The sequence below is a fragment of the Toxotes jaculatrix genome, chromosome 6, assembly GCF_017976425.1.
Source record: "Toxotes jaculatrix isolate fToxJac2 chromosome 6, fToxJac2.pri, whole genome shotgun sequence".
NCBI classification, from domain to species: domain Eukaryota; kingdom Metazoa; phylum Chordata; class Actinopteri; family Toxotidae; genus Toxotes; species Toxotes jaculatrix.
The window spans coordinates 5,426,225-5,453,210 of record NC_054399.1 but is presented as its reverse complement, the minus strand read 5'-3'; the positions used below and the strand labels follow the sequence as shown (position 1 = coordinate 5,453,210).

Genomic DNA, 26,986 nt, shown 5'->3' with positions numbered 1-26,986 from the left:
GTGAGCGCCCCTCCCTTTGGCGATGTGTTGTTATTCACACTCACATTTGAGCTCGTCCGGATTGTGTTTGGCACTGTCCCGGCCTGTGTCCGTGAGTGCAACGCAGAGGCAGACAGCTGATGATGAGCCTCTGGGGTGTATTTAAAGCCAGGGGAAAGCGGAAGTCTGGCCCGCTGCGTGTTATCAGCTGAGAGCCGCTAGCTAGCACAGCGCTGAATAGCATATACACCATTAGCCAGCTGGCAGGACTGCACTTTGACCGAATGCTGTCACTTCACACGTACGGCTAAACATGAAACGAGAAGGAAATGCGAGTGTACTAGGGCGCTGATGGCTGTCGCCGTAAAACACTTCTAAGAAGACGACGCGGGGTGAGTATATTTAGTTTGTTTTTTTATTTTATTTTCACAGCAGCGCACGGCTAGCAGCGCACCGTGGCTGCTGACAGCTGGCAGCTAGCAGACAGCACAGCTGTCTGGCCACGTTTATTTGCTGGGAAACGAAAATAGCAGATTGACACCGATAATAAAATGCCATTTAGAGAGGACGGGAATAGCAAGTGTTTGTGCCTTAAATATGTACAACTGCAACCCTGTTATACAAAGCTCGTTCATGGCGTCATGCTTATAGTTTATTATGATATTGACATGACACAACCCTCTGTGCTCCAGACGATAGTCTGGATCAGGGCTGGTTAACATCTGGCTGCGGCGGCAGCGTTAGCTGCTGTGAGTCGGAATGAAAAGGAAAATGACTTTGTTAGCTTGGTAGAAATTTTTTCATGGCATAATGTAGCAGAAGCTGTTAAGTGATTCATTTCTATCACAATTTTAAAATGTTGCATTCATAGGAATAATTGGATTTAATCTGATTGTATGTGAAAACACACTGGACTGTTTTACTGCTGTGTTTACATAGATCACTAGGTTTAAAGGGCCCAGACAGCAGTCAGTTAGATTTTGTTGTTGTCTGAGTTTTGGTCATACCCTTTTGTTTTTTTGGGTCAGGGATTGTTCATCTTAATCGTGCTTCCAGTTTGCCATTGATTTGAATGGGTTAAGATGTAATCTGACCACAGACCTGTATAACAAAGTTCAAGTTCAAGCCTTCAGGCTTCATGAAACATGTGCTATCCTGGATAACCAATCTTACAAAGCCCCCACTTTTTTTTCCATTGTCTGGCTCAGTTAATTCTAGATTTAACAAGCGCATGGTGAGTAAGTTCAAATGACTTTTGGAATTTGTCACTAACATCTGCAAGTAGAGAGCAGCTGATGGGTTAAACTAATATTGAGCGAGGTAAACGTTATAGAAAATAAGGATATGATTAGAATAAGTAGAAATGTTGCAGTAATTGAATTATTGCAGGTCTGTTTTCATGGATCAGTATTTTGTTCAACAGTTGTAATTACCATTCTTCTTACTCATTTTAAAGGTGGTGTAAATTATTGTATAAATGATTCATAAGGAGATAAAGATGCGAAATCCCATAAATTAACACAGAAATTTCTGCACCATCTGCCATGTTAAGCCTCTTTTTTTTTTTAAAAACAGCATAACAACAACAATGTTGAGTACAAAGGATCCTGTACTGTAAGGACTGGTGTAATGCTGCGATGCGTACAGAGCCAGGGTTGGAGAGCCAGGCCTTATGTGGACAACAACGACCCAGTATTTATCCCTGACCAATACGCTTGAATGAGTGGCTCATTATGTCCGTAAAAGTAAAGCAGGGACTTCTTCCAGCATTTCAAAGAAATGGTTCTAACGAATATCTACACATATATCAGACACAGGCTATTTTTGGGGGGGGGGGGGGGGGGGGGGTGTTTCTCATGTTATTACCTCCACTGTATCTGTTATCTCATGAAAATATTAACATAACATTTAGAAATTATCTGTGTGTAATTGATCTGTCACTGTTCTGAATAACACCATTATTCATACAGTCAACTACAGAGCTACAGGCTGAAGCAAACTCTGCTGTCTCTTTAGTTCTCTTATCTTTAAAGTGGGGTTATCTGAGGGTACACAGCTGTTTATCAGTCTGCTGCACATCACACTCACTGCTACAGATGATGACGTTTGCTTTTATAATGGATTAGCAGATGCTTTGGGCAAATTGGCTCATCTCCAAACGGACAGCTTTCTTTTAAATGACAAAGAGTCTGCGTAGATAATCTTACTTATTCTCACATGGCCGGAAGTAATGGGTACATGAAGCATACTTTCAGATAGATGGATTCTGTCATAATATAAAGCTCAGTGTAGCTAGAACTGGATGCATTGACTAAATTGTGATTATACAAAATCATAATATTTTCACAGTACTGTTGATGATGTGCCTGCTGGGTACGACTGTTATTGCTTTCACACGGTATTTAACTCCACTCGTGCTGAACAGCCAAGCAGAATACTGTTACACTTAGCTGTAATGTGGCCTTGAGGGCTGAGCACAATATTGCAGTCACCCGAATGACAGACTATGTCTAGTTTCATTTTACTATTTTGAGTTTATGTCAAAATACTGTATCTCTATACTATATTTTGCTTCTGAGGCGGCATGTAAATATCAGCTTGCTTTAGCTTCTCAATGGTATTTTATTGTAGCATAAATGTACCTCAAAACTCTACTAAAGTGCGGAACATGAGTAAAAGCCCCATTTCCCACCACTGATTCTCATTCTCTCTCTCTTTGTAGAAACTAACCATTCCCAACCTGTGGAAAAGCAGAGTTTGAGCCTTCTGCTCCCTCCGTCATCCCTCTGTCGTCCCCCTTCGCACCCTCACCTCCGTCTCTGCGGCCAGTGTCTGGACGCCGTAAACCATGACGACAGGCGGGTGTTGCCACCTGCCAGGCTCTCTGTGCGACTGTGCCAGCAGCACGGGCCTGTGGAAGAGCGTGGAGGAAGCAGGTGGTGACGGGTGCCCGGCGCTCTACGTCACCCAGGTCACAGCCATAGATGGGCGGTTACTGTCCTCTGTGCTCAAACCCATGGGTACACAAAGGTAAGGTTGTAGTTGGGGTTGCATGGGGGGAGGGTTACTTCTTGTCCCTTGTACTGTCCCTTGTACGTTTTAGAGCTGTGACTGAATTTGGTTAAAAAGCTGTTTTCAGATTTTTCAGATGTTTACAATTTTTTTTTTTGGTCACAGTGATGGTCCCATCTGTCGTATTTGCCATGAAGGTGGCAACAGTGAGGGTCTCCTGTCCCCCTGTGACTGCACAGGCACCCTGGGCGCGGTGCACAAGAGCTGCTTGGAGAAGTGGCTGTCGTCTTCCAACACCAGCTACTGTGAGCTCTGCCACACAGAGTTTAGCATCGAGCGCCGACCCAGGCCCCTCACAGAGGTAACAAAGGTCAATGCCCTTTGCCTTGTCGCATCAATCTTTCCTCTTATCCTTTTTTTTTTATTCTCATTTGCTGAGCTGCTGTGTGTGCATGATTGTTGTGTATGAATGGTTGTGCACATTTAAATGTTTTTTGTTTTTTTCACATCTCATCTTTCAGCTTGCTTGCTGTTTTATCAAACTGCGTCTTTTCTGTTCTTGAATGACTTAAGATCTACCTCTCCCTTTCCCCTCTTTCACTTGTATATGTTCTTCGTCTTCTCTATTTTTCTGTCTACTTCTTAAACCACAGTGGCTACGGGACCCCGGCCCTCGTAATGAGAAAAGGACGCTGTTCTGTGACATGGTATGCTTCCTGTTTATCACACCTCTAGCAGCCATTTCAGGCTGGCTGTGTCTGAGAGGCGCTCAGGACCATCTTCATCTGGGGAGCTGGCTGCAGGCCGTGGGCCTCATCGCCCTCACCATCGCCCTCTTCACCATCTATGTTCTCTGGACCCTGGTAAAAATGAATTCACATTACTGTAATGCAGCTTCTTTTTTTATCTGGAACACTTAAACGAATAACGAATGTCTCGTCTTCCTCCTTCTTCTCCTGCCTGGTTGTTTCTGCAGGTATCTTTCCGCTACCACTGTCAGCTGTACTCTGAGTGGAGAAGAACAAATCAGAAAGTACGTCTGCTCATTCCCGAAGCCAAGGAGTCTAACTCTTCCCAGCATTCTTTGCTCTCCACTAAACTGATGAAGAAGTCTGCCAATGAGAGTATAGTATGAGTCCAGCTGGACATGGTCAGTGATAACGGTGTCTTTTTTGCGTGGGGGCTGATTCTCAGTGCATCATGCCCGCCAGCAGGACTTTAACGAAGCACTTGTGGGTTTTTTTTTTTTGTTGCTTTTTTTCCCATTTTTTTTTTTCTTTGCCCCATTGGTACTTATTTTTCCCACATTGCATTTTAAGAAATATGTCCTTGTGTGGGAGCAGAACTGAGCACATTTTAATGGAGTTTGTCTGTCGTCACGCTGGGTGTTGACCAAGCTTAAAGACAAAGGCACTGAAGAACGGAACGGCACGTGAAAAAGAGCAGAGGCATGGACGCAGACTCACCCCGTAGGATGTAATGATAACAGTAGCTAACAGTGAAAGTAAAGTAAGGGATGGACCAAACTAACTTGTTTAGCGGAGTATGAAGTGTTTTAATGGTTGCACTGCTGAGTTTCAGCAACCTGTCCACAGGTGACTGCAGAGAGCACGTCCATTCATTGTTGTGCTGCAATGATGAAAGTCTGCAAACTGCTAGATACACGTCATATCTGAACAAGCACTTACCTACTTAGGCCTGAAAAGTTCTTTGATTTATTTACATTTCACAGTCCAGATGCCAGTATGCTGTCGGGGATCAAACAAGTTTAGCACAAGTCTTCTAGACTGGAGTCCTCTGCGTTTGTCTTTACATCTCATCCATGAACGGATGGTAAAGCCAGGCATTAGTAAAGCCAGAGATTGTGCAATAAAACACTGTGGACATAGACGTCGTCCCAATACATGAACAGACCTCTACCAACATGCACAGTCATGCATGCAACCACTGTTAATAATTTTTGGGTTGTTTTTTTTTCACTCTTAGTGTATGAAAAGTCATTTTTTAAACCACTAAAGAATGAACAGATTTACTATTCCTACTGCAGCAGGGTCTAACAGTGTCCTCACAGAGGTTCTTGTCTTATCAGCACTTAACAAGTAGGTCTGCATATTTATATAGATTGATAGAAAACTCCCATCAAAATGGCTTTTAGAGGAACATTTTTACAAGCATTGCTTGGTGGCTGGTACAGTGTACTGAAACTTAATTATTAACCTTTTTTTTTAAAATAATACACATCGCTATATGTGTGTAGTTTCCATGATCAGAACAATCAGGGATATAGAAACTTTCCGCAGACTTTTTTCTTTCCAGTCATGGTTAAACATAGTTTCTCAGGAGGTGGTTTTTAGTGCTTCTGCCAGTCAAACTTAAAACTTAACCCACCAACAGTGACTGTCACGGTGGACACATTATGCAAGCACCACTAAGGCCAAATCTGACTTTAGCTTTGTTTTGTATTTTCTTTCAAGCAGGCCACGAGATGCTCACATGCTTTTCTAAGTCCATTTGATGAATGCCGTCTTCTTTGTGGGGTGCCAGCTTTCCCTTATAACGTTGTGACGTTACTGATCAGAGTCAGCTTGTACTGGTTGTGTTAGAAGTTTGGGAAAGTGGAGAGAATTCGCTTCTCTCTTGTACATAGTTGGGTGCAGTTTGTAACCAGGTCACTTATAGTGGCTGTTAATCGACCAGTCAGAGATGACGATCTGTGCTTTGAGAGGCAGAAAGACACAATCCACAGAGTCTGCCTGGTTTCCAGATTTCCATGTTATAACGTGGTCCGCTTTTGGACATGGTTTATTTCTTCATTCCGTTCAATTTGGGTTATGAGGAGACGGTTAATTGCCACTTTAACACACGGTGGGCTATGCACAGGGTGAGGAGCTTCGAGATGAAAACCCCAGAAATGTTTGAAGTGTTGAACAATATTAAAACCAACATAATTCAGTCTATGACCCTGATGAAGGCTCAAACACGCTGGCTTTAAGAATACAACGCCATAATCCTCATAGGGGTCATGCAGGTGTTAAGCTTAGAATTCAGTATTATTGTGTATATCTTCCTTTTTTTTTGTTTTTGTTTCATTTATAGGTGTGTAATTCTGTGGGATGCAATTGGGAAAAAAAAAATACCTTTGAGCGCTGATAGCAATGGGGCAAGCTTTAAATGAGTCTGATGATCATCAGTCTGATTATTATTAATTGTATTATTATAAACTACATTTTAATTCCAAATTAATTTTGGGATTTCGTTCTTCTCTGTTCATTGTAACATTTACAGCTTTGTCACTTTGTTTGATTTTTATTTTGATCATCATACTTTGATCATGGTTTGTTCTTCCTGTGTGCTTTTTATTAAGTTTCTACTCGATGGATCCATTTTGTGTCCATCTGGCATTCAGTGTTGGTTCAGTATGAACATGTGCACTACACTGCCTATGGTGTGCAGAGCTCTAAAATCTGGATTTTAGGCATAATTGTGTTAATAATACCTTGTATTTAAAATACATACATATTTACTTAATAACAATCATGCTTGAACAATATTTTACTTAAACTTGTGTGTGATTGAGTGACAAAGTCACAAAGAGGCAGATGTGTTGTGAAGGAGGAAATGCAAACCGTTTCCATCACAGCAAATTTTGGTCCTTGGTTGTTAGTAAACATCAGGACATCGGTTTTTGTTTTCCTCCTGCACTGCGTTGACTGTCATGATCTGATATGTTACAGGAAGAGGGTGTATCTGAGTCATGGTGTTTGGTGGGAAGCTGAAACCACTTCTGTTTGACTGCTGACAGTGTGGCATTGCCGATGGCAGTGGCAGTTATTTCCTTGCCCTGGCTTCTTGTCTACACCAACATTACACTTTGGAACATGTAGCTTGTGGTGGGTCGTCCCACTTAACGCCCCAGTTAATCGTTTGTTTGTGTTTTTAACTGATCTAAGAACAAAGGATTATATCCTGCGGCATTGCGATGCACGCCGGGTTCTCACCTGCCTTACAAGCTTATGAGTCATTTGATTTGATCATCTGTGTGTTTACTGTTTGTCATGAATGAGGCTTTACTCCAGGTGTTGACATCTGTCGGGCCACTGACTTGAAGTACAGAGGTGCAGTAAATCAGAATTGCTTGAAAACAAGAGACAGTTGAATTTCTAGGTTGCAGATAGTTTGTTTTCTGTATTGGGAGTATACACGGAGTTGCCCACAAATTATGCAACACTTCCCCTTCTGTGTTTCAGTACACATTTACCATAACGTGGTTACTTTATGGTTACTTTATGTAGATTCCACAACTCAAACCCAGAAAGGGATTTTTAAATCATTGTTTTCTTTGTTTATTACTCAAATGAACATGTAGATGTTACTTACGTTGTCTTATGTTATATAACATTTTCCTAAACTTTTTATTCCACGTCTTCTTTTTGGAGGGTGGGTATGTTTATATGTATCATTCGTTGCAATTCTTCAGTATTCGCATTTTTAAATACTCTGATGTTTATGGTGTGCTGTGGAAAAAAAAAAAATAGAAATTTGTCTTCACCAAAATCCTGGTAACTGCAATCAGCCAAGAAGTGTTTGCAAAGCAAATAAACAATGATGATAAATTATGGGTGAACATGAATCCAGGTGGCGTGTTTTCTTGTTTAAGCAGCTGTGTTAATGTGAGGATCTCTCTTTGTGCGTTCTTTGCTCTGTGGATATGTTTTCATGTGTAGACCTCTGTGTGTTTGGCTGTGTAGCTCATCACCAGCATCACAGTATAGATGCTGTGATGTGTATAATATGGCTGTTTACAGATGATCCTCTTCGCTCAGTGAGGATGAGGTGTCATTACTATAAGTCTGTTTTTGACCACAGCTCGATGTAGCCGTTAATCCTCGTGAAAAACAACGGCTGATGTCACGTTTAGCTGCTGAATCTGTGGAGAATCACAGAATCTCCTCGTCCGCTGTGTTTGGCAGATGTAAGCAGCTTAGTTAGAAAAACACTGGTTCGCGTCAGTCTCTGCCCTCCAGGAAAGAAAAACCCCACTAACAAAGCTTGTTTTCAATGTTTTCAGTGGATCTTTATTGGTGATCAAAATAAGGATTAAGTGTGTGTGTGTGTGTATATATATACACACACTTTCATTCTGAAACATGAATGACTTTCGTTTGTTTCTGTTGATTTTTCCTACTTTATACTGCATTTCCTATAAACTCATCCATTTTACATGTAAAATCTTGACCAAAAAAAGTAAAATGACTATAAAACTAAAGTTATTATTTATCTAAAGCTATATTAGCTGTAAAATTAATATAGTGAATGTAAGGTTCAATATTTACCTCTGATATGTAGTGGAGTAGAAATATATATATAATATATACAAAATGGACCTACCAAAGTACAGTACTTGAATAAATGTACGTAGATACTTTTAAGCAACTTTCAGTAATAATATATTAACTCAACACAAAACTTCTGTCAAGAATTTTATTGTAAATTTTTACAGTTCTTCAACTGAAAGTAAAACAATGACAACTTAAGCCAAATATTCTTCAATAAATACCTAAAGAGGATATTTTGGCATGATAACTTAACTGATGTAAGAAGGACATGAGAACCACACTGTCAGAAGGCATAATACTGCTTCACCAGGTTGGAGTAACTGACTGTAGTTTATTTACGCAGCACCATCTAGTGGTAACCATTGAAATGTATGCCACAACCTCCCTGTGCATTGACAGAGTTTCAGTAGAGTTCAAACAGCTTCACAGGCTTCATTAAGACAGCGACAGCTGTCCCGTCCCTGCATTGCAGGAACCTTCACATTGACTCCATGAACAACTGGACTGACCAAGTCACATAAAGGCTTCTTGTTTTCTTTCATGGCAGAAGAGAAGAGCACAGGTGAGTTCAAAAGTATTATATAAAACAGAAGGAAAGGTAGGAATAAAAAATAAAGTCTAGAGTGGCAAAGGAGTTGGCCGTGAGCAAAGCTACGGTAACAGAAAGTGCACAGGTGATGTGATATCAAGGTGGATGAGGAGGAGAGGATGAGTGTTGTGGGGACTGAGTGTCACAGGTTTTGGCAGCACTGGAGTTTGTTGCCCTTCTGCCCGTCAGTGGTTGGTGGGACACTTATGTCCACTACATTGTTGCCTGGAGACTCATCGTGAGCAGATCTGTCCGCTATCTGCTTCTGTGACACAATGCGGTAGATTTCTGCAGAGGGAAGTCCAAGAAAAAAAAAATTACACTGTGATGTATTTCATTTTAAATGCACGACATGATACACTGCACCAAGTCTTGCTTTTCCTACCTGTTAAAATGTTCTTAAAGGCTTCTTCTACATTTGTAGAGTCCAACGCTGATGTCTCAATAAATGAGAGAGTGTTCTTTTCTAATGTGGGAAGAGAAATAATGTGTTTTTTTACAAACTGGCTTTTCTTGCTTTATTACCACAGCACATGATGTGATTTACCTGCAAAGGCTCGAGCCTCATCGGTGGGCACTGCCCTGAGGTGGCGGAGGTCGCTTTTGTTTCCAACCAGCATGATGACGATGTTGTTGTCAGCGTGGTCCCTCAGCTCCTTCAGCCAGCGTTCAACGTTCTCGTACGTCAGGTGCTTGGCGATGTCGTAAACCAGGAGGGCCCCGACTGCACCCCGGTAATACCTGGTGAACAGCATAAAGCCAGATGAGTACATCAACTCTTTACGTCAATACACATTTGTTTAAGCATAAATAAAAAAGCCAAACTCACGCTGAGGTGATTGCTCTGTAGCGTTCCTGTCCAGCTGTGTCCCAAATTTGAGCCTTTATCGTCTTGCCGTCCACCTGGATGCTGCGGGTGGCAAACTCCACCCCGATGGTGCTCTTGCTCTCCAGGTTGAACTCATTTCTTGTGAAACGGGACAGCAGGTTACTCTTCCCCACTCCAGAGTCTCCGATTAGTACAACTACAACCAAAGCAAAAACTGAAATGTGAACTGCAGAATTACAATCACAGAGGACGACAATTACACATTATGTATCAAACAACTATGATTATGTGATGCTCTGTAGTCAGGGCACCATTCAGTCATTTCATTACCATTACCCCAGTCAAACTGAAAGTGCTGACCTCTTTATCCTTATATCTAATCAGACTTTGCCCCGTGTGGAGTCGTGCAGGAAGAAGCTGCCAAAAACCTGCTTTCTGGAAAATCTGACTCAACACTTTCTAGAGGCCCCTTGTTCCTGTGTCGTCATTACAAGTCATCAGTGTCCTCCAATAAGTTTCCAGCAGCCCCAGTAGACCTGAACCGCTTTTCTGCTTTGATTCTGTATTTTCAAAACAGATGTCACAAAGCTTTTGTGTTTCTATTTTCTCTTCAATAAACTCCCCAAGTGTTAGAATCCCTGCATCCAAATTAAAAGCTGACGATAAGCTGATTCTGAAAAATACCACTTCAATTAAGACAGCACAGTCAGCAACATGTTATCAGCTCCAAGGTGTCAGAGGACCATGTGAGTAATGACTCAGTGGTCCAGTGAGTAAATCTCTGGTTGCTTGGTATGGAAACTTGCCCTTAGCCATCAAACACAAAGACGTGGTTTGGGTACTTGTGCACAAATACTTGACCAGAAAAATCAAAGCCATACTATAGTTTACTCTTCATTCCTTTTATATGGAGTGAGCTTCTTCCCTGCAGGCGACAGGTTTATGCCGCTGAGTGGATGACTCCACCACAAAGGCAGCTCCAGTTTTCTTCTTCCATTAAATTGATCAGATTTCGTGGCTTAGGAAAGTAGACCGCTGACGCTGCTCGGGTTTGGATAGCTCGATTTTTAAGCGTGGCTATAGCTAGGTGAAGACAACTTCTCGTCGGTGTCAATAAAGTTGATTTCACTTATTGAAAAGTAATCGCTCCACCCGTTAGATTAGCTGCTAGCCTGCAGGGCTAACTCGCCATACGCCCCTCCTCTCCGTAAAATCCCAAACTCACGGCCTGCAGCAAACTATGACACAAAGAAAAGCAGAAATAGAGCTTGAGGTGAAAGTAACCGCAGCTTTAATTAGAAAAGGACGAGTGTGGGGGGAAAAAAGTTGCTCGAGATAAGAAAACAGCTGGGCTAGCTGCAGTTAGCTGCCACCACCAGCTGATACGAACCTGACCACTGACGTTAACGCGGCTAACGGTTAGCATGCTAGCCCGAGCTCAGCCAGCTTCCCAGCAGGATATCACCAAACGAGGTTATCTACGTTTACTTTCTGCTCCCCTTACCTTTGAACAAGAAGTCGTACTCGTCGTCCCTGTTCCCCATCGTCAGATACGGTGACCCCCTCGGAGAATGCGGTGCTGACAGAAAAGACTTCCCCTGCCCGGACCAGGGAGCTGTGCCAAGATGACAGGAGACAATGCGCACATTGCGTAGGAAGAGCGGAGCCGCTGTAACGCTGCCCTGCTGCCCTGTCACGTGACTCACCGGTGGATAGCTTCAGGTACAGTAATTCAAAAAAATTATTATGTGACACTTTCAACACCATTATGTCTTTTTCTTTGTAAAATGTCTGTAACGCAATAAACTCAGATCTAGGGCCCCAAGAGATATTGATCAGGCTTCTCATGATGGATGACTTACTGATGATCTGGCTTCTAAAATTGAAAATAAAAAAAGTTTTTAGTTGATTTTCATTTTCTTACATTAAGTCCTAGCCAAGACTGAAAGTAGACATTCTCCTGTAAAGGTTGAACGCTTTAAATAAATTGTTATTTTTTGTCTGATTAAAAAAAAAAAAAGTTTTATTAAGCAGTGAGCTGTTCACTTTTGAGCTTGGAAACAGCAGCAGTTTGACAAAATCAGGCTCCAATTATTAGCTTTTTCTGGAGCTTTCACATGGTCTTTATTATAAACTAATAGTAATAGTGGTTACTAATAAGTAAGTAATTCATAATAGTGGTACCGCTGATAATCAGCTACTATTTCCAAGGTCTAGAATGAACCTCAAACTCCATCCAGTGATGCTGATGTTTCCTGTGTTACTTTGTCTTAAATGTTTACGCGACTGTCAGAACCTTAGGATCTTGGACGTTTGCTTTGACTGTGAAACTGACATAAACATATCCAGGTAAATACTGATGGAGTCATAACAAATGAGACCAGAAAATATCTGTCTTCATCCACATCCTCTGGTGCCATGAAGAGCTCCGCTGACAGACATCAAGGTCATGGCCAGGAAGCTGTGGAGGACAGATTTAGATAGTTTGTGTCTCAGATGATGGCTGACCCCGACAGACAGAGATAATGTCAGGGATCACTGTGCAGTAATAGCCTGTGCTGAGAAAACTATAATTAAAAGATATCAAGGGCCAACTATCAGTAGAAGAAACCCAAAACATTTTACTTAAGATGAGCACCTGTCAGTTTGATTCAATACAATCAACAGCACCACTCACTACAATTTCCACAGTTACAATACATTTGGATTTATAACTCTCTCAAGCAGTCTCAGCAAAAACAGAACTTTATAAAGTTCGTGCAGGCAGGCTGTGATGCAGAAATGTTAGAACGTAAATTCATAGATTCAACAGGCTGAACAGACAAAAAAGAGCCAGCAGAGGGGGCAACATCTCTACCTCTTGCCATATAAACTCCTCTCAGTCCTCTAAGTCCTCTCACTTTTTCAGTAGTGGCATGCAATGAACTTGTAAGATACGTATATATGAAAATCAGCAGTTGTGTACCATCTAGATCCCCATCTGCCACATGATCTTTTAATTTCCTGTATTCTGTATCATTCACATTCAAGATGCCACTGACCAGCATCAGCTAATATCAAAACTCTCACCCACTGCAAATATTCTGAATCACAGGCTCAGATTCAACTAAATGCTGGTCTAGATTAAAGAGCTTAGACCACAACACACAGTATATTAACAACCACCAGCCTTGTATGACGTGATATCGCACTTTCATTAGATAAGACGTGTTTTGCTGCTCTATTCGACTGCTCGAAGCTGCTTTTGTTGACAGACACAGTGGCTGTACAGGCCAATAACAATGAATCTGTTTAAGATTCAGTGGATTTAATCTCACTGCTCAGCTGTCACCGTTAAGTCTTCACAGATCAAACAGTAGGACACCATTTTTAACATTTTGGGGGGAAAATACACTTGATGGGCTTTTAACCCATTAAGATAGATAGATAGATAGATACTTGATTCATCCACATTAAGTTTTACAGCTTAGTCATTTTCAACAACACAAAAACTAAAACTTGTCCGGTCAGTTCTTGCACATTTTAAAATTGATAAAGCTATAATGTCTCACGCAGTGGTGTCAGTTTCAGTTAGGCCTACTCAAACAGGTGATTTCCATCTTTGAGAAAGACGTCGGCTACGTCAGAAGTAGTCTCACCTGTGGAAAAAAAAACACCCGCCCACTTCAACCATAGGCCAATCAGCATTAAGGACTCTGCCGCCTGTCAGAGCACTGCCAGATTGACTCTCCGCTTTCAAGGGAACTTTAGTTGAAGCACGAAGAACCTGCTGATATATTAATGGCGAAATCTGGTACATAGTCAAAATAAAAGCTGTATGTAAGTGTTGTTTTATTGGAAACATCTGCAGTCCCCGAAATGGCAAAGCGAGCAGGGCGACAGAGGAACCAGCTGCCAACCTGTTACTATGAGGGATACCTGGAGAAGAGGTCGTTCAAAGATAAGGTAACTCATGAGAGAGGAGGTGGGAGATTTGTTTTAGTTATTGTTTTTCTGTGAGAACTGCATTATAATCAGCACGGATCGGCTCTGACTGCAGCAGGTGAAATGGTCTGCAAAAAGACATTCATTTATTCTGATTTTTTAAAAGTCTTTTGGGGTAGTTAACTTTTTTAAAATCTGTATTAGCAAAAATATGTTTGAAACCGAAAAATCCAAACTTCATCAGAGCTCTTTCAAGGAAGAAAGATCTTGAAAGATAAGATAAAGTTTTTGTTGGTTAAAGGTTATCTGGATTAATGACTGTATGATCTGCAGCTAACTATTATTGGATTATTTTTTTAATTGCCCTTTAATCTGTCAATTATTTTCTCTCTTATCGATTAATGAGGAAGACGTTTTGTCTGACCAACACTAAAAAACAAAACAAAACCCTAAAACTGTTTAGTTTACCATCACATAAGACAAAGAAAAGCTGCAGATCCTCCCAACTGAGAGGCTGCATCTAGAACATGTTGATCATTTTTGCTCGAAAAGTGACTAAATGATTCATTGATTAATTAAAACAATTGCTGATTACTTTGATAAATGAATCGCTTAATTGACTAATTATTGAATGACTGCTTATATTTGAAATAGCTGTTGTTATTGATGGTAGCTTTTTCTCTCTGTGTGTGAGAGAGAGAGAGAGACAGAGACAGAAACGTGAAGGACTGGCATCTCAACAATGTGCAGAAGTTGGCAGGGATCTGCTTAACACTCAGCTTTAATTTGTTTTTTAATTTCAACACTTATTTGAGAAATAAATTGATCTGTACTGTAACTGGCTATTCTTTTATTTATTATTTTTTAGGAGCAGTTCCTCTTTTTCATTTTCTTACCTAGACTAGCTTGTGCTTAATATTATGGAACTGCAGTGTAATGGAATGCTTAATAGTTTACTAACCACTAAACCAGTGCAGTGGAACAGAACAGTGTCTTAGAAACATTAATTGTCATTGCATACAAGAAACTGGCTGTCATTATGTAGTTTCTTGTAAGTTGTAAGTTGTGTGGACTTTGACTTGAGTTTTTCAGCAGACGGTGGGGCAACACTTGCGTCTCTCCAACTGGTCTGACTGCCTTTCAGCTCTTTGTGCCATAAAGATTAGAGCAAGCCAGGAACTGAAAGAGAAGTAATGAATCAAACTTGCAAGGCAGGCTCTCAGCATAATAAATCCTCGGGGCTGTTGTGCGAAGCCCTCACTGATAAGAGGCAGCTGAAAGCACGTGAAATCATAGGAAAAACTTTTACCTGCGACACTTTAAGTCTATCCCAGATGCTCAGTGAGATCAGAGGTTTGTTTGGCAGTAATTTGGCAAACTTCATGCAAACTTTTTGGATTTACTGTAAGTATTTGTAAGTTGTTGTGAGTTCAGCTACTACCTGTAACACATGGTGTTAAACTCTGATTCATGCAAAACCAACATCTTACACACCTACACACAAATTAATCCGGTGACACATTTACAGTCCCCGACTTCCCATCAGGTCCAACCACTTCCAGGCTTATAATTGTTAATAATATCATACAATGATTTCTGTTGTGGTTACAAATACTTGACTCACCAGGTCAACTCCAAAAACGTCACCTGCACGGATTAGGTGTCCTACTTTATTCCTTGTTCCTTGTGCGTTTGTATTCTTCCTTTGCCTTTGTATTGTGTTTAAGATAAATATAAACTGGTTATCTTCTTTGGTATTCATGTCCCTGTCTGTATTTTTTTTCCAGTTTTCCATGTGCTATCTTTTAGTCACTATGTTTCTATGTGTGTTTTGTGCAGACATCCCGGAAACTGTGGACCTGCCTGTGTGGAAACACGCTTTTCTTCTTCAATGATAAGAGAGAGGCTGATGTAAGTTATCTCAGAGAGTTGGGTTTATAAATGACACACATTTGGATGATTATTCATCATTAACGTTCTTGATCAGGCAACACTTGGGACTTTATGTGTATGTGTGTTTCATCAGTACATAGAGAAACTGGATCTCAGCGGATTCGTCTCAGTAGCAGACGACAGCAGCCAGGATCGTAACTTAGATGCAGCAAGACTCAACCTCAAGACGAAGGATGAAAATATCAGATTCACAGTGAGGGGATATATAGAACATATTTATGTCATCCTCCTTTTTTTCAGAGTAATTCCTCTATTTTCACTGTTTTTCTCTCGTCCATTGTGTCTACAGGCTCCTAATGCAGAGGCCCGTGAGCTGTGGAAGGGCTATATTCAGTCTGTGGCTGAGGTCTGTGTTGTATAACTTTTATCTGCCTCAATAGAAAGAACAATAAACATCTTATTATCTTTAAAAATGTTTAATTGACTCAAGTTTGAGGAGACACTGATGTTTAGATGCATTTATATCAGGTCTGATGTAGATAATCCCCCCTGTCTCCCTGCAGCTGACAGTACCCTCCTCCCTCAACCTGCTACCAGGTCAGATCCACATGCTAAGAGAGGCAGTAGACAAGGAGAAGGAAAGAATAAAAAATGTCTTTCCACCTGATGTCTCCTCCAGTCCTTACATCACCCTCCAAGCAGACATGCCAGCGTGAGTACGAACAAGACTTGACACAAGTGGTGATTTCTAATGTGACCATTTGAAAATGTTGTGATTGGATGATTCTTTCTGATCTCTTAACTTTTTACTGCTGCAAAAATGAAAAGACTCTGAGCTGTTTCTTAGGGAAATATGTGACGTTTTTCAGTGGTTTTGCCAGATTCCCAGTCTTGTCTAGAGGGAGTGGACACCTGTATCTGACTCTTAATCTTAACTATGGCATTATTATATCAGCCCCCAGCAGTGTATAAAGTGTTTTTCCTAGCATTGCTGTCCAGGGGGAACTATGCATCTTCACATCTGGAGATATTAGAAATCTACGAACTGAGAACAGCTCAGTCTCAGGGACAAAACTTTTATAGGTTTTAATTCAAACTTTTTTAAATTCACATACATACACACTCTGCCTGTAGTCTGTCAGGTGCAGCACTCTTCAGTGTCCTGCTGAACGTCACTGTGTTTTCTGTCTTCCTGCAGTTGTTACCACAGCGTGTCCCGTCTGGAGGCAGAGCTGCTGCTTGAGAAAGAGGCCAAGAGAGGAAACCTGCTCCTGAGGCCTGGAAGAGATGGAAACTCCTTCGCTATCACCACCAGACAGGACCATGATGGGTACACTCACACATTCTTTCCCATGTAGATGTAAAAGATATACTTAATACAGACTTGCTCACACGCTATGGTGGTATTTCATATATTTTAGTCGGACTATAAAGTGTTGTTGTTTTCATTTGTGTCTTCTGTGTTTTGCCTCCCTCTCTCTTTCACCGTCAGCTCCATATTCAGACACTACCGTGTGACTCGTAAACACGACGGGAGCTTCGCCATCGATGTGGACAATCCGGTAAGTATTAGAACATCTGGTTGAGCTCAGGGTTCTTTGTTCTGTATGTGCCACAGATAAAATACCTCTGCAGTGTCAGTCTGATAAAACTACCGTGTGGTATTTACTGTTCTCTTTTTATTATGTGATTAAAATCTCCTGTGCGTGTGTGTGTGTGTGTGTGTGTGTGTGTGTGTGTGTGTGTGTGTGTGTGTGTGTGTGTGTGTGTGTGTGTGTGTGTGTGTGTGTGTGTGTGTGTGTGTGTGTGTGTGTGTGTGTGTGTGTGTGTGAGAGAATGTGTGTGAATGTGTGTGTGAGCTCAGTGATGAACACTTGACAATAAAAGAAGAATCAGCTGCACTTGATAAGTGGTCTTTTGTGTAGAGCTTGATTGAAAAGGAGGAAGGTGATTACTGGTAAACACAGAGCAGATGACATTAGTCATTCACCACAGTCATGTTTCTGCTGCACTTGTGTTCTTTCAATAAAGTTTTAATGTTGCTTCCACTGTCATGACTCACTGCTAGAGATGAATTAGTGCAGTGTGTTTGTGTGTGTGTGTGTGAGTGAGTGATTAGTGCCAAGATTTCCTTCACAGCACTAATGACACATATCAGTAATGAAACTCAATTTCAAACAGTGATTGAAAGCTGTAAGAATTTGAATATTTATATTGTGGTTATTGAGTCAAGTGTTACATAAGACCTATTTTTACTTTTGTGTATTTTTGTATTGAATTGTTCAAATGTCGTTAAAACACGAGCCGTTCTCTGTGCAGGTCCCCTGCGCCACTCTGTACGATGTGATCAACTATTTAGTAGAAAAAACCGACAGAGTTCTGGTTCCTCTGATCATTGAAGAACCGTATGAAAAAAACATCTGTACGTACAAAAACGAAGACATTTTGATCTCACGTTCTCTTTCGCTCCATATGTTTATTCTTGTGTAATTATCGTTCTACACAAAGGCTAAAAACATGATTTATATAAATTGTGGCTTTTTTTTTTCTTACAGCTTTTATTTGGTCTGATAATGAAAATGGAGAAAAGAGTGTTCAGCAAGCTCCATCAAACCTTGCCCCACCTAGTGTGCCTCCCAGACCAGGTACTTCATCAATTAACACAACCCCCCCCCCCCCCAACCCACACACACACACACACACACACACACACACACACACACACACACACACACACACACACACACACACACACACACACACACACACACACACACACACACACACACATTCTGCCACTAAACTATTTACACTGTTTGCCCGACCTGTTTGTTCTGGCCCCTCTGACGCATTCAGGTGTTTGGAAATTCCTCCTCCACAGCTTAGTGGGTTAATCTTGGACTTCTTGTCTGATGTCAGAGTGACACGAAAAACAACCTTTAGTTTATTCTTTGAGTGATAATAATAATAAACCTATAACACAAAATGTTAAGACAAATGAGAAAATGTTGTATAATCTTAGATTTTATATAATGAACCTATGACATGTACTTCATCAGTCCCATCAATCAGTCCATCTGTCATTTAATCTTCTGTCTTGCAAACAAAAACAGGTGTGACTTCATATTTTCCACTGCTTTTGCTAACTAATGTGTGTGTGTGTTCAAACAGTGGAGGAGAAAGAGGATTCCTCAGCAGAGGATTCCTCAGCTGTTGTGCTGCCACGTAAGTTCCCTCTGTGTAAATCTTATTATCTCAGAATACTTCCTTTACCTGTTGAACCACTGAAGTCGCTGTTGAATTTTGAATCATGCTTTTTTTGTGTGTGTGTGTCCTGTAGAACCGGAGAAGACGCCTCCAAAGAAAGCAATGATGCCTCCAATTCCTGCTCCTCGCAGATTGACCCTTAATACGCCGCCGCCACCACCACCCTCCTCTGCCTCCTCCACAAACACAGATTCGAAAACGAAAAGCCACATAAACCCTTTAGGACAGAGTAAGTCCACATGTAGACCTTAATTAATTTATTAGACAGTAATTTGTGCCAATACATTTGCAGTCTCGAGTCATATTTTCCTCTTGTGTTTCATTTTCCTGTCTTGCCGTAAGGTTAAAACTCACTGTCTGATACTCCCCAGTTCCTCTTGCAGCTATATCAGAGCTGAAGCTAAAGTTGGAACAAAAGGCAAAGTCTCAAGAATGACCTCTGCTGGAGGGAGTTTCGTGAAGCCGTCACCATCTGTGAAGCTCTGACTCAGCAGCTGACTCACACCAGTGCAGAGCCACCTCCCTGTCTGTCCCTGCAGGACGAACCAACACATGGAATCGGAGACAAGCTGTTTCCAGTCTAAGGACCTCTTCCTCATCTGCATCACGGAGCTGCTCCTCCTCCGTCTCCTCCTCCTCCTCCTCCTTACTAGCTGCCTGTTGGCAGTAAAACCTCTCTGAAGATTAACGCTTTATTGATTCACCCGTCTCTGACGCTCATTAGCAAATGAATGGGGTGTAAAGAAGGATGTACATGTCACATTATCTTCACCACATTTCTCTTGTACGTTTTGCACGTTTACCACATTTTCCGAATCAGATTTTCTGCATCAGTGTTGTTTGTCCAGTTTTTATTTAAGTGTTGTGTCATCGGCCGTTATATTCATATATATTTCATAATGTGACTACGATGACGACGTTCTGCCTCATAGGCATGTGATGTTTTTTAATATATGATTAGCTGTTGTTTACAGTATAACCTGTATGTGAATATGTCTATTTTTCAGTGAAGTGAAACTCCTCGAGTATCTTCGATTGCTTCTGTCACATCAAATCAGACCCGTGAACAAGCGACTTTTAAGTATGTGCTATGCAGCAGTTAGAAATAATCAGTCTATCCTTTGATGTTCTGAACTTTTTTTGTCGCACCATTTTTTTTTATACTTATTGAAAATGACACGTGAACAAAGTGCTCTCACTCCTTTATTACCTCAATGACTGATACATTATAGTGGAAAAATTAAACTATTTACAATAAATCGTGACATTCTGTCAGCACGTGAAGTAAAGTTAACATAATTATCAGCTGGACGCTTCTTTAAAGCATAGCAGGCTACAGTTATTCAGGAGATGCATTCAGAGGGAGCAGCATGGCAAAGCAAGACATGCGTCACACATGTGTTACCATGTGTGACGCATGTCATGGACGCTGCTCAGAGGTCTCGCGATGCACAAATAAGGACTTCAAAACATCAGGAAACAATTTCCAGCGTTCACCACTTTAGTTCCTCACCCAGGTGGATCCCAAGTCTTGCTAACCCTCATACCACAATTTGTTAGCTGGAGCTACTGGCTAGCTATTTGTTATATCTGGACGACTGACAGCCCACTACTCGTGATGGGATCTCTCTGCAGCAAATAAAGTGGTGTTATTAGGTTTAGACGTATACATACTATTACAAACAAGCATCAGGGTGCAGTCAGGTGAATAAAATGTACAGTACAGTCATTTCCAAAATCCTGAAGCCGTGTTTGAAGCCTCTATGACTCCACTACAAGTCGTTAAAATGAGGAGGACTCCTACTAACTCTCTGTGCAGAGTCTAGCTGTCACAACACTGACTCTAATTTATAACAGACCCTCAGCAGCAGGCTGAAGGACCCAGTTTCTTGCACGCAAAGTGTGGTTCCTCACCACAAAGTGAAATGAAGTAAACACTGTTAACTCTGCATGCCTTGGCAAGAATTCAAATACAACAGCCCTAATATGTGCTGTTGACTTCTTACGATCCATTAGTTGCTGGCAAAGTAGAGAGTTTAATAAATCCTGATTGAATTAATTAACTACATTCTATTGAGTAGCGCTGTCTAGGAGCAGGTTGTTATTTGGGTTACATAGGTTGGTTGATGATTAGAGGCAGATTCAGTAGGTGATAATTACCATTAAGCTACGATACAACCAGGTTATATTGACACTGACACAATACATTGTTTTAAATTGAGATAGTGAGATCCATTTCTTGCAGTGAAATATTAGCATGTTGGTACAGATCACCCGATTTGGCCTATCAGTTTGGAAATGACAAGGAAGGCACAGGGAGAGAGCAGACAGGACAGGCCTTGACCCTGAACCTGCAGCTGGCTGCGTGACAGTACGGCTGACAGTTTTGGTGATGGAAGGAAGGAAGGAAGGAAGGAAGGGCAGCGGCCAGCGCTAAATCTTTGCTCTAGCAGCAGTGGGACAGTAAAATAAATGTGTAGAGAGAGGAAAACTAGTAAAACTACACCTAACGTGTCCCAAGCAATCACAACAGCCGGAGTCATACATCTGAAGAATTCTGTCACTGAGAGTGTCGATGACTCGCTTGTTTCCAAAACCATTTTTGTTGTCATGCAACACAGACATGAGAAACAAGCTAAACCACCGCACTCCAGTGATGTAACTCTTCCATGATATGGCTTTGACCGCAGTCAGGGCAGAGGAAATGCTCTGCGGCGGGTGACTGCGATCGGGCAGAGCTGGTCGGTGTCCAGCTGGCCGAGTGGATGGATCTAGGTGAGGCTGGCGTTGGAGCTGCTAGTGCCGCTGTTCTTCCTCTGTCCGCTTTGCACCACGCTGGGAACCTGCAGCCCCGTCACTACTGAGAAACTGCCGTTCCACACCTGCAGGGGGAGGCAGCGCATTGACGGTCGCTTTAGAAACAGAAAGGTCCGAAGGACGTTCCTTTATATAACGGACACGTTTAAAGAATCATTTCTCACCATGAAAGCTGGTATGACTGGCTGCTGGAACTTGGTTCTGAAGGTGTGCATCAGCTGCTTAGTTTTGGCGTTGTAGAAAGACAGTACACCTGGAGAATAAAGAAGCCAAATCACATGTATGTACTATAATAAAAAAAAAGGTAGGTCTGCAATTTGCATGTTTCTCATTGCAACAGACCAACAGTGATTCTGTCTGTGATCACATGATGCTTGTCTTACCTTCATCATAGTTGACGTAGACTCCTATACTGCTCGGGATCGGACAGTCCAGTGTTCGAGCCTTGTTGTTGTGCTTGGCTGTGAGGCTCTGCTGCAGCCAGTTGTTCAGATGGATGCACCACGAAGCGCTGCTTTTCCCCAACTGGTCGAATCGGCCGAGGTTCCGCAGAGCCACCCCGACAGCGAAGGCCTTGCTCTCCTTGTCAAACCGCACTTCCCAGTACTGCTGGCCAGCGTCGATCATGGTGTCGGCTGTAATGAGACATGAGCCCAGATAAAACATTTCTGAAGTTACAGGATCAGTGCTGAGTAGACAGAGTTGTGGTCACATAATATTCAAACTGTTATCTCTTAACTTTTTTTTGAAATTCTAATGTTACTCGCATTTCATGTGCCACGTGTGTCTTCTTACCCAGCACGGTGTAGGACTCTGCTGTAAACCTGTCTCTGCCTGGACGGGCTGTCGGTGCTCTCTTAGGAGACATTAGGGCTGACCTGATTATAAAAAAAGACAGATGGTAGAGACTCTCAAAGATTTTCACTTCTGAGATTTATTCATAATGACAGTTACGTGACATGACCACAGGCCTTATGTGTGTGTGTGTTGTTTTTTTTTTAGGTTTAAAGACCTTCTGGCAGTTTACGTTCATACAAACCGGGCGGGGGAGTGCATCGGGGAGTTGGTCCGGTTCTTCTCCTTGCGGATGTCCTGTATCTTCCCTCCACTGCTGTCCCACTCCACACTCAAGTCCTCCACCTTCAGATTCTGGTGGGCCGAAGCAGAGTCCAGTTTGAAGGTGAAGGCTGGAAGCAGAACAGGTGATGAACTTTTTTATTAAACCTTTCATACATTCCTTTCTCATTAAAACAGCTCTTTATGCCCAGTGTTCTCACCGTGGGTTTCTAGTGTAACCGGCTCAGAGAACTCTCCTGCCACGGCCTTGTTACACGCTTTCACTCTGAACGTCATGTAGCGGGTGTCAAAGCGCAGACCTGAGAATAAAAAAAACCCCCCAAGTTTCATTCAGGATTCAGCCTCATCAAAGTCCAGACAACACGTGTCACAAAAATCCTGCTCGTACCCGTGAGCGTGTGCTCCATCTCTTTTATCCCCTCCAACACCATCCAGGGGTATTCCTCCCTGATGCGGGGCGGACCCTCATGGTTTGTCCGTCGGTATTCCAGTATGTAGTAGTCTATCTTACTGTCGGGCTCCGGTAAGGTCCACGCTACAGTCACTGTGTTGTCACACACCTGACACTCTGACACCTGGATCTCTGGAGTGGCGGGGACTGAATATGCAAGAGAACAAACAGCGTTTATTGTCTACATATGTTGTTACTGTAGTGTCTGTTGTGTTTAGCTGTTTATGTGAAACATTTAAGAAATAAATTCACAAAAAATGAAGTGAGCTGCCACATAAAACAATAGCTTCTTTCCTTTTTTTTGCCACTTGGGGGCAGAAAAGCTCAAAAACAAGCTCATAGAGACACAGCCCAGAATTTTTTCACCTTCAAGCCTCAGCTTTCTTTACCTGCTTGACTGCCACTAACTTTGTTAGTCAATTTTTTTCAGAATGAGGTGCTAGACGGGGGGTGGTACAGTGGTTTCTCACTGGAAAAGCTGCTGCTCACACTGAGACTGAGTCCTTCAGTGCACACACTGGGCTCTAAAACTCCACCAGCTTCCTAAAGAGGTTAACAAGTATCGCACAGCTGCAAAGTTGTGTGATCATTCTCTGCGGTTTCATCACTGCGGGCGACTCCTTTCATGTTGGCTCATCAATATATAAAATACTAATAGGTGGAGCACCTCAAAGCTAGTTCAACAGGCAGCCTGTCTGTCACAGAGAGAGCATTTTTGTTTTTCTGACAGTGACAGAACTAAAGTTAAAAACACAGGCTAATTTCATAGTGTTGTAAATTGATTATATACATGCATTATTATTATCACTGCTGTACTGATGTGAAAAAGGTGCATTGCACTGAAACTTTGTGTCTTTGTAGAAAAAGTGGAGCAGACCTGGGAGAAACTTGAGGCCCTGCAACATCTCCCTCTCCTGGGTGAAATCCACCATCAAGTGACTCATGTTGTCACTGGCTTTAGCCTTCAGGGAGAGGCGAAAGGCTGGAGCCATTGTCACGCTGCGGACAAAGAGACACACAGAGAGGCACAAACACACGGGGTGGAAACAAGCGCGGTGCATTATTCAACTGAATCAGAGGTAAACACACAAAAAAACAAACAAACAAGCAAACAAACAGGTGACTCTAGTACTGCTCACTAAGAAAAGGCCACTAGCTAGACTTCTGTTACTACCACTGAACTCATCACCCTGATCAACACTTAAAAAGTGGAGCAGAGAGAGGGAGCAGCATTCATCCAGGGAGGGGCTGACACAGGATGGTACAGACTTTAGAAGACAGTGGGAAACACAGAGACAAAAGACACTCGAGTGGAAAGTTTTTCCACGGTGCTTATTGTCCACAGAGTGGGTGCGGTGGCTACACGTCTGAACGCATGCATGCTACATTAAGAGACAGCTCGTTGGCTGCAGGAGGCTATGACAAAAGGGAAGCAATGGATGGCTGAGTACTATACCTATCCTTAATGTCTTTGGCCGCCTGGAGAGGAGAAGCAGAGAGGGAAAGGAAAAGGAGAAAGGAGAGAAGAGATACGGAGCGAAGAGAAAACTTGAGTTGTAGCCCATCATGTTGTCATTTAACACACACAAAAAAAAAAAAAGAAGTGGCAGGTGGCTGTGTTAAAATAACTGGTAGTATGACACCACAAGCAGGACAGATTAAATCATATGTATGGACACTGAAGTTGATCATTAATCATTACAAATTCAGTCGTAACCAGCGAGCAGGGGAACAGCGCGGCAGCCTTACAGCAGCAGCTGAGCGGGTCAGTTACCTGAGTGAAGCCGTCCGTCTCAGAGGAGCAGAGCGTCTGGTTGGCCAGCTCCAGCAGCTCCTCCGAACTCTCCAGGGCTTTGGAGCAGGCGCTCAGCTGACTCTGAGGAAAATATCAAATCACATTCAAACCAGAGCTCATTCTGCAGAACTCTTACACATTCGTCTTCAGTATAATGGGACTATTATGTTGTGTGCCGGGGCTACGGAGTTAGCTGCATCATTTGAGAGTCATGGCTTTGTCCTGAGACTGCAGAGCATTGGAAGCGTGTGCCAAAGAGACTCATTTGTTTCTGTGTGCAACGGAAAAATTGCATTTTGTGAATCTTAAACATATTCAAACTAAGACACAGTTAGTTTGTGAATTCGTACCTGTAGCTCGTACGTGCGGCTGGCTCTCTCCTGTTTGATGCGTGTCAACATGTTTTCCTTCATCTCATCCAGAACCGAGTGGAGGGAGGTGAACTCGGACTGCAGGTCCTCCTGCACCCGGTTGGAGTTTGCCTGGTGTCACAATGAGAATGAGTGACAAAGGAGAAGCAGCCTTTTCACATATAAATGCACTGACTGAGGAAAACTGCAGAGCTGTGGGTTAAAATAATGAGGATTTCAGCTCAGCCATGTTGTACCTCCAAGTTGTCGAGGCTCTGTTTGAGGGTGCAGATGAAGTTTGAAATCTCCTCATTCTTCATGGCCAGCGTGTGGGTGATCTTACGCAGAGATTCCTGAAAAAAAGACCAAATCTCACTTTCGTAATTCAACATTCTGCTAAGCCTGAAATTAAAAAAAAAAAAAAAAGTCAAAGTCTGATCCTTTCAGACTAAAAAAAAAAAGTAAAGAGTATACAGTTCAGTACTCCCCATCTGTGGCCTGAAAGCCTGTGGCATAGAGGGCTACATGACTGCAGGTCTCTCTTTCAACCATACACTACAACGGCTCAATTGAAGTGGTACTAATCACTGTGTGGTTGAGAACACAATCAGCTTTAGGCTCTGAGCTCCCTGTTCAACATGATTAAACATTTGTTCTTCAGATAGGATCAGGGAGGACTAGCTTCTGAGCACAGGGAGGGAGGACACTCCACGGGCGGAAGGATGCGCATTTATAATTGAACAATGCAGCTCCACAACCACTGGAGAGCCGACTCCAGGAGGACTGGACACACACCGGGCCGATAATGTTACGCATTACACCCCTGATATGTTACCGCTCCCGCTGCCTGCCTGTCTCACAGTGAGAAAGCCCATTCACACTGAAGGACTGTGTGATGTTTGTTGATGCGAGAGAAGCTGCGCCAAGGCTCCCCACCCCCCCCCCCCCCCCCCCCAGCCCCCGGTCCGTGACTGTTACACCGATATATCGATAGTAAAGTGGTCGATGGCGTGAACTAGACAAAGATCACCGTCAACCGGACAGACGCCGAGTAAAGTAAATAACGCGTCTGTGAAATACGAGCCTGTGCCGCATCCACAAACTCCCCGGTTTCGCAGCGTATCCCCCTCCTTCCTTTGTACGCTACGCCCTGAAACGGCTTCCCCCATCACAGACACCTGTTCCTCCGGCTCCGACTCACCTTCTGGTCTCCCATCTCGCCGCCCAGATGCACCGGTGCCGCTCGAGCCGCAACCACCGCCGGTATTTCTCCTCCGTCCCCCGGTTTTTGGTTTATTAGCACGGCGGAGCTGGTACTGATGCTGCCGGAGTGCAATGCATCTTCGGACGGACACCAACCACCAACGCCTTTGGGCCGTAGTGCGCAGAGCGCATGCGGCAGACGAGGATTCTGGGTATTGGTGTTGTGTGGCTGAGCAATGCTGCCTTCAGGTACTGTCGGAAGAAAGACCAGCTGGTATGATATATGTATTATTACACTTTTTTTTTTTTTTTCAAAGTTTAAAAAATTTTTTTTTTTAACCTTTTAAACAACTTAATTGACACATGCAGAGCAAGGAAATGACAATCCCACACAAAATAAATGGTAAATATGGCAAGGACGGGATTTCATTTCCTGCTGAAAGCGTAGTTTATTAGCCAGCATT

At 42.5% G+C, this 26,986-nt stretch overlaps 4 protein-coding genes across 5 annotated transcripts; 2 read left to right on the top strand and 2 right to left on the bottom strand.

Moving 5' to 3' along the window:
* The first annotated feature begins 32 nt into the window (after positions 1-32).
* march2 (membrane-associated ring finger (C3HC4) 2) lies at positions 33-7,587 on the top strand. The gene is made up of 5 exons (XM_041040760.1): positions 33-371; positions 2,702-3,009; positions 3,157-3,352; positions 3,645-3,854; positions 3,968-7,587. The coding sequence occupies exons 2-5, from the start codon at positions 2,828-2,830 to the stop codon at positions 4,124-4,126; spliced, it is 747 nt and encodes a 248-aa protein (XP_040896694.1). The 5' UTR covers positions 33-371; positions 2,702-2,827; the 3' UTR covers positions 4,127-7,587.
* An 857-nt stretch (positions 7,588-8,444) lies between these two features.
* LOC121183297 (ras-related protein Rab-11B) lies at positions 8,445-11,386 on the bottom strand. The gene is made up of 5 exons (XM_041040307.1): positions 11,250-11,386; positions 9,746-9,941; positions 9,464-9,657; positions 9,302-9,382; positions 8,445-9,204 (listed from the first exon to the last, which is right to left on the bottom strand). Exons 1-5 carry the CDS (start codon positions 11,287-11,289, stop codon positions 9,059-9,061), a joined length of 657 nt encoding a protein of 218 aa, XP_040896241.1. The 5' UTR covers positions 11,290-11,386; the 3' UTR covers positions 8,445-9,058.
* Positions 11,387-13,476: 2,090 nt separating this feature from the next.
* LOC121183512 (signal-transducing adaptor protein 2-like) lies at positions 13,477-19,846 on the top strand. Of its 2 annotated transcripts, none has more exons than XM_041040621.1 (12): positions 13,477-13,690; positions 15,509-15,580; positions 15,696-15,815; positions 15,912-15,968; positions 16,126-16,274; positions 16,761-16,892; positions 17,055-17,124; positions 17,882-17,984; positions 18,118-18,207; positions 18,734-18,787; positions 18,903-19,058; positions 19,213-19,846. In XM_041040621.1, the coding sequence occupies exons 1-12, from the start codon at positions 13,604-13,606 to the stop codon at positions 19,263-19,265; spliced, it is 1,143 nt and encodes a 380-aa protein (XP_040896555.1). In that variant the 5' UTR covers positions 13,477-13,603; the 3' UTR covers positions 19,266-19,846. The 2 variants fall into 2 exon arrangements, with proteins under 2 accessions (XP_040896555.1, XP_040896554.1); XM_041040620.1 differs by having other exon boundaries at positions 19,201-19,846.
* Positions 19,847-20,025: 179 nt separating this feature from the next.
* On the bottom strand, positions 20,026-26,652 carry fsd1 (fibronectin type III and SPRY domain containing 1). Its single transcript, XM_041040619.1, has 13 exons — positions 26,521-26,652; positions 25,577-25,672; positions 25,320-25,451; positions 24,949-25,050; positions 24,631-24,653; positions 24,052-24,173; positions 23,112-23,321; positions 22,924-23,022; positions 22,686-22,833; positions 22,442-22,524; positions 22,030-22,281; positions 21,811-21,899; positions 20,026-21,711 (listed from the first exon to the last, which is right to left on the bottom strand). The coding sequence occupies exons 1-13, from the start codon at positions 26,533-26,535 to the stop codon at positions 21,601-21,603; spliced, it is 1,482 nt and encodes a 493-aa protein (XP_040896553.1). The 5' UTR covers positions 26,536-26,652; the 3' UTR covers positions 20,026-21,600.
* Positions 26,653-26,986: the final 334 nt, after the last annotated feature.

What these genes read in the sequence shown, in the direction of transcription:
- march2 (XM_041040760.1), top strand. Translation starts at nt 2,828, where the DNA reads ATGACGACAGGCGGGTGTTGCCACCTGCCAGGCTCTCTGTGCGACTGT. An exon ending in AAACCCATGGGTACACAAAG is followed by an intron (nt 3,010 to 3,156) that starts GTAAGGTTGTAG and finishes TTTTGGTCACAG; the next exon opens with TGATGGTCCCATCTGTCGTA. An exon ending in GACCCAGGCCCCTCACAGAG is followed by an intron (nt 3,353 to 3,644) that starts GTAACAAAGGTC and finishes CTTAAACCACAG; the next exon opens with TGGCTACGGGACCCCGGCCC.
- LOC121183297 (XM_041040307.1), bottom strand. Translation starts at nt 11,289, where the DNA reads ATGGGGAACAGGGACGACGAGTACGACTTCTTGTTCAAAG. An exon ending in TACAGAGCAATCACCTCAGC is followed by an intron (nt 9,658 to 9,745) that starts GTGAGTTTGGCT and finishes GCTGTTCACCAG; the next exon opens with GTATTACCGGGGTGCAGTCG. An exon ending in TGAGGCTCGAGCCTTTGCAG is followed by an intron (nt 9,383 to 9,463) that starts GTAAATCACATC and finishes TTCCCACATTAG; the next exon opens with AAAAGAACACTCTCTCATTT.
- fsd1 (XM_041040619.1), bottom strand. An exon ending in GCCAAAGACATTAAGGATAG is followed by an intron (nt 24,174 to 24,630) that starts GTATAGTACTCA and finishes CTTTGTCCGCAG; the next exon opens with CGTGACAATGGCTCCAGCCT. An exon ending in GGGCCTCAAGTTTCTCCCAG is followed by an intron (nt 23,322 to 24,051) that starts GTCTGCTCCACT and finishes TTGCATATTCAG; the next exon opens with TCCCCGCCACTCCAGAGATC.
- LOC121183512 (XM_041040620.1), top strand. Translation starts at nt 13,604, where the DNA reads ATGGCAAAGCGAGCAGGGCGACAGAGGAACCAGCTGCCAACCTGTTAC. An exon ending in ATGATAAGAGAGAGGCTGAT is followed by an intron (nt 15,581 to 15,695) that starts GTAAGTTATCTC and finishes GTGTTTCATCAG; the next exon opens with TACATAGAGAAACTGGATCT. An exon ending in CTCCAAGCAGACATGCCAGC is followed by an intron (nt 16,275 to 16,760) that starts GTGAGTACGAAC and finishes GTCTTCCTGCAG; the next exon opens with TTGTTACCACAGCGTGTCCC.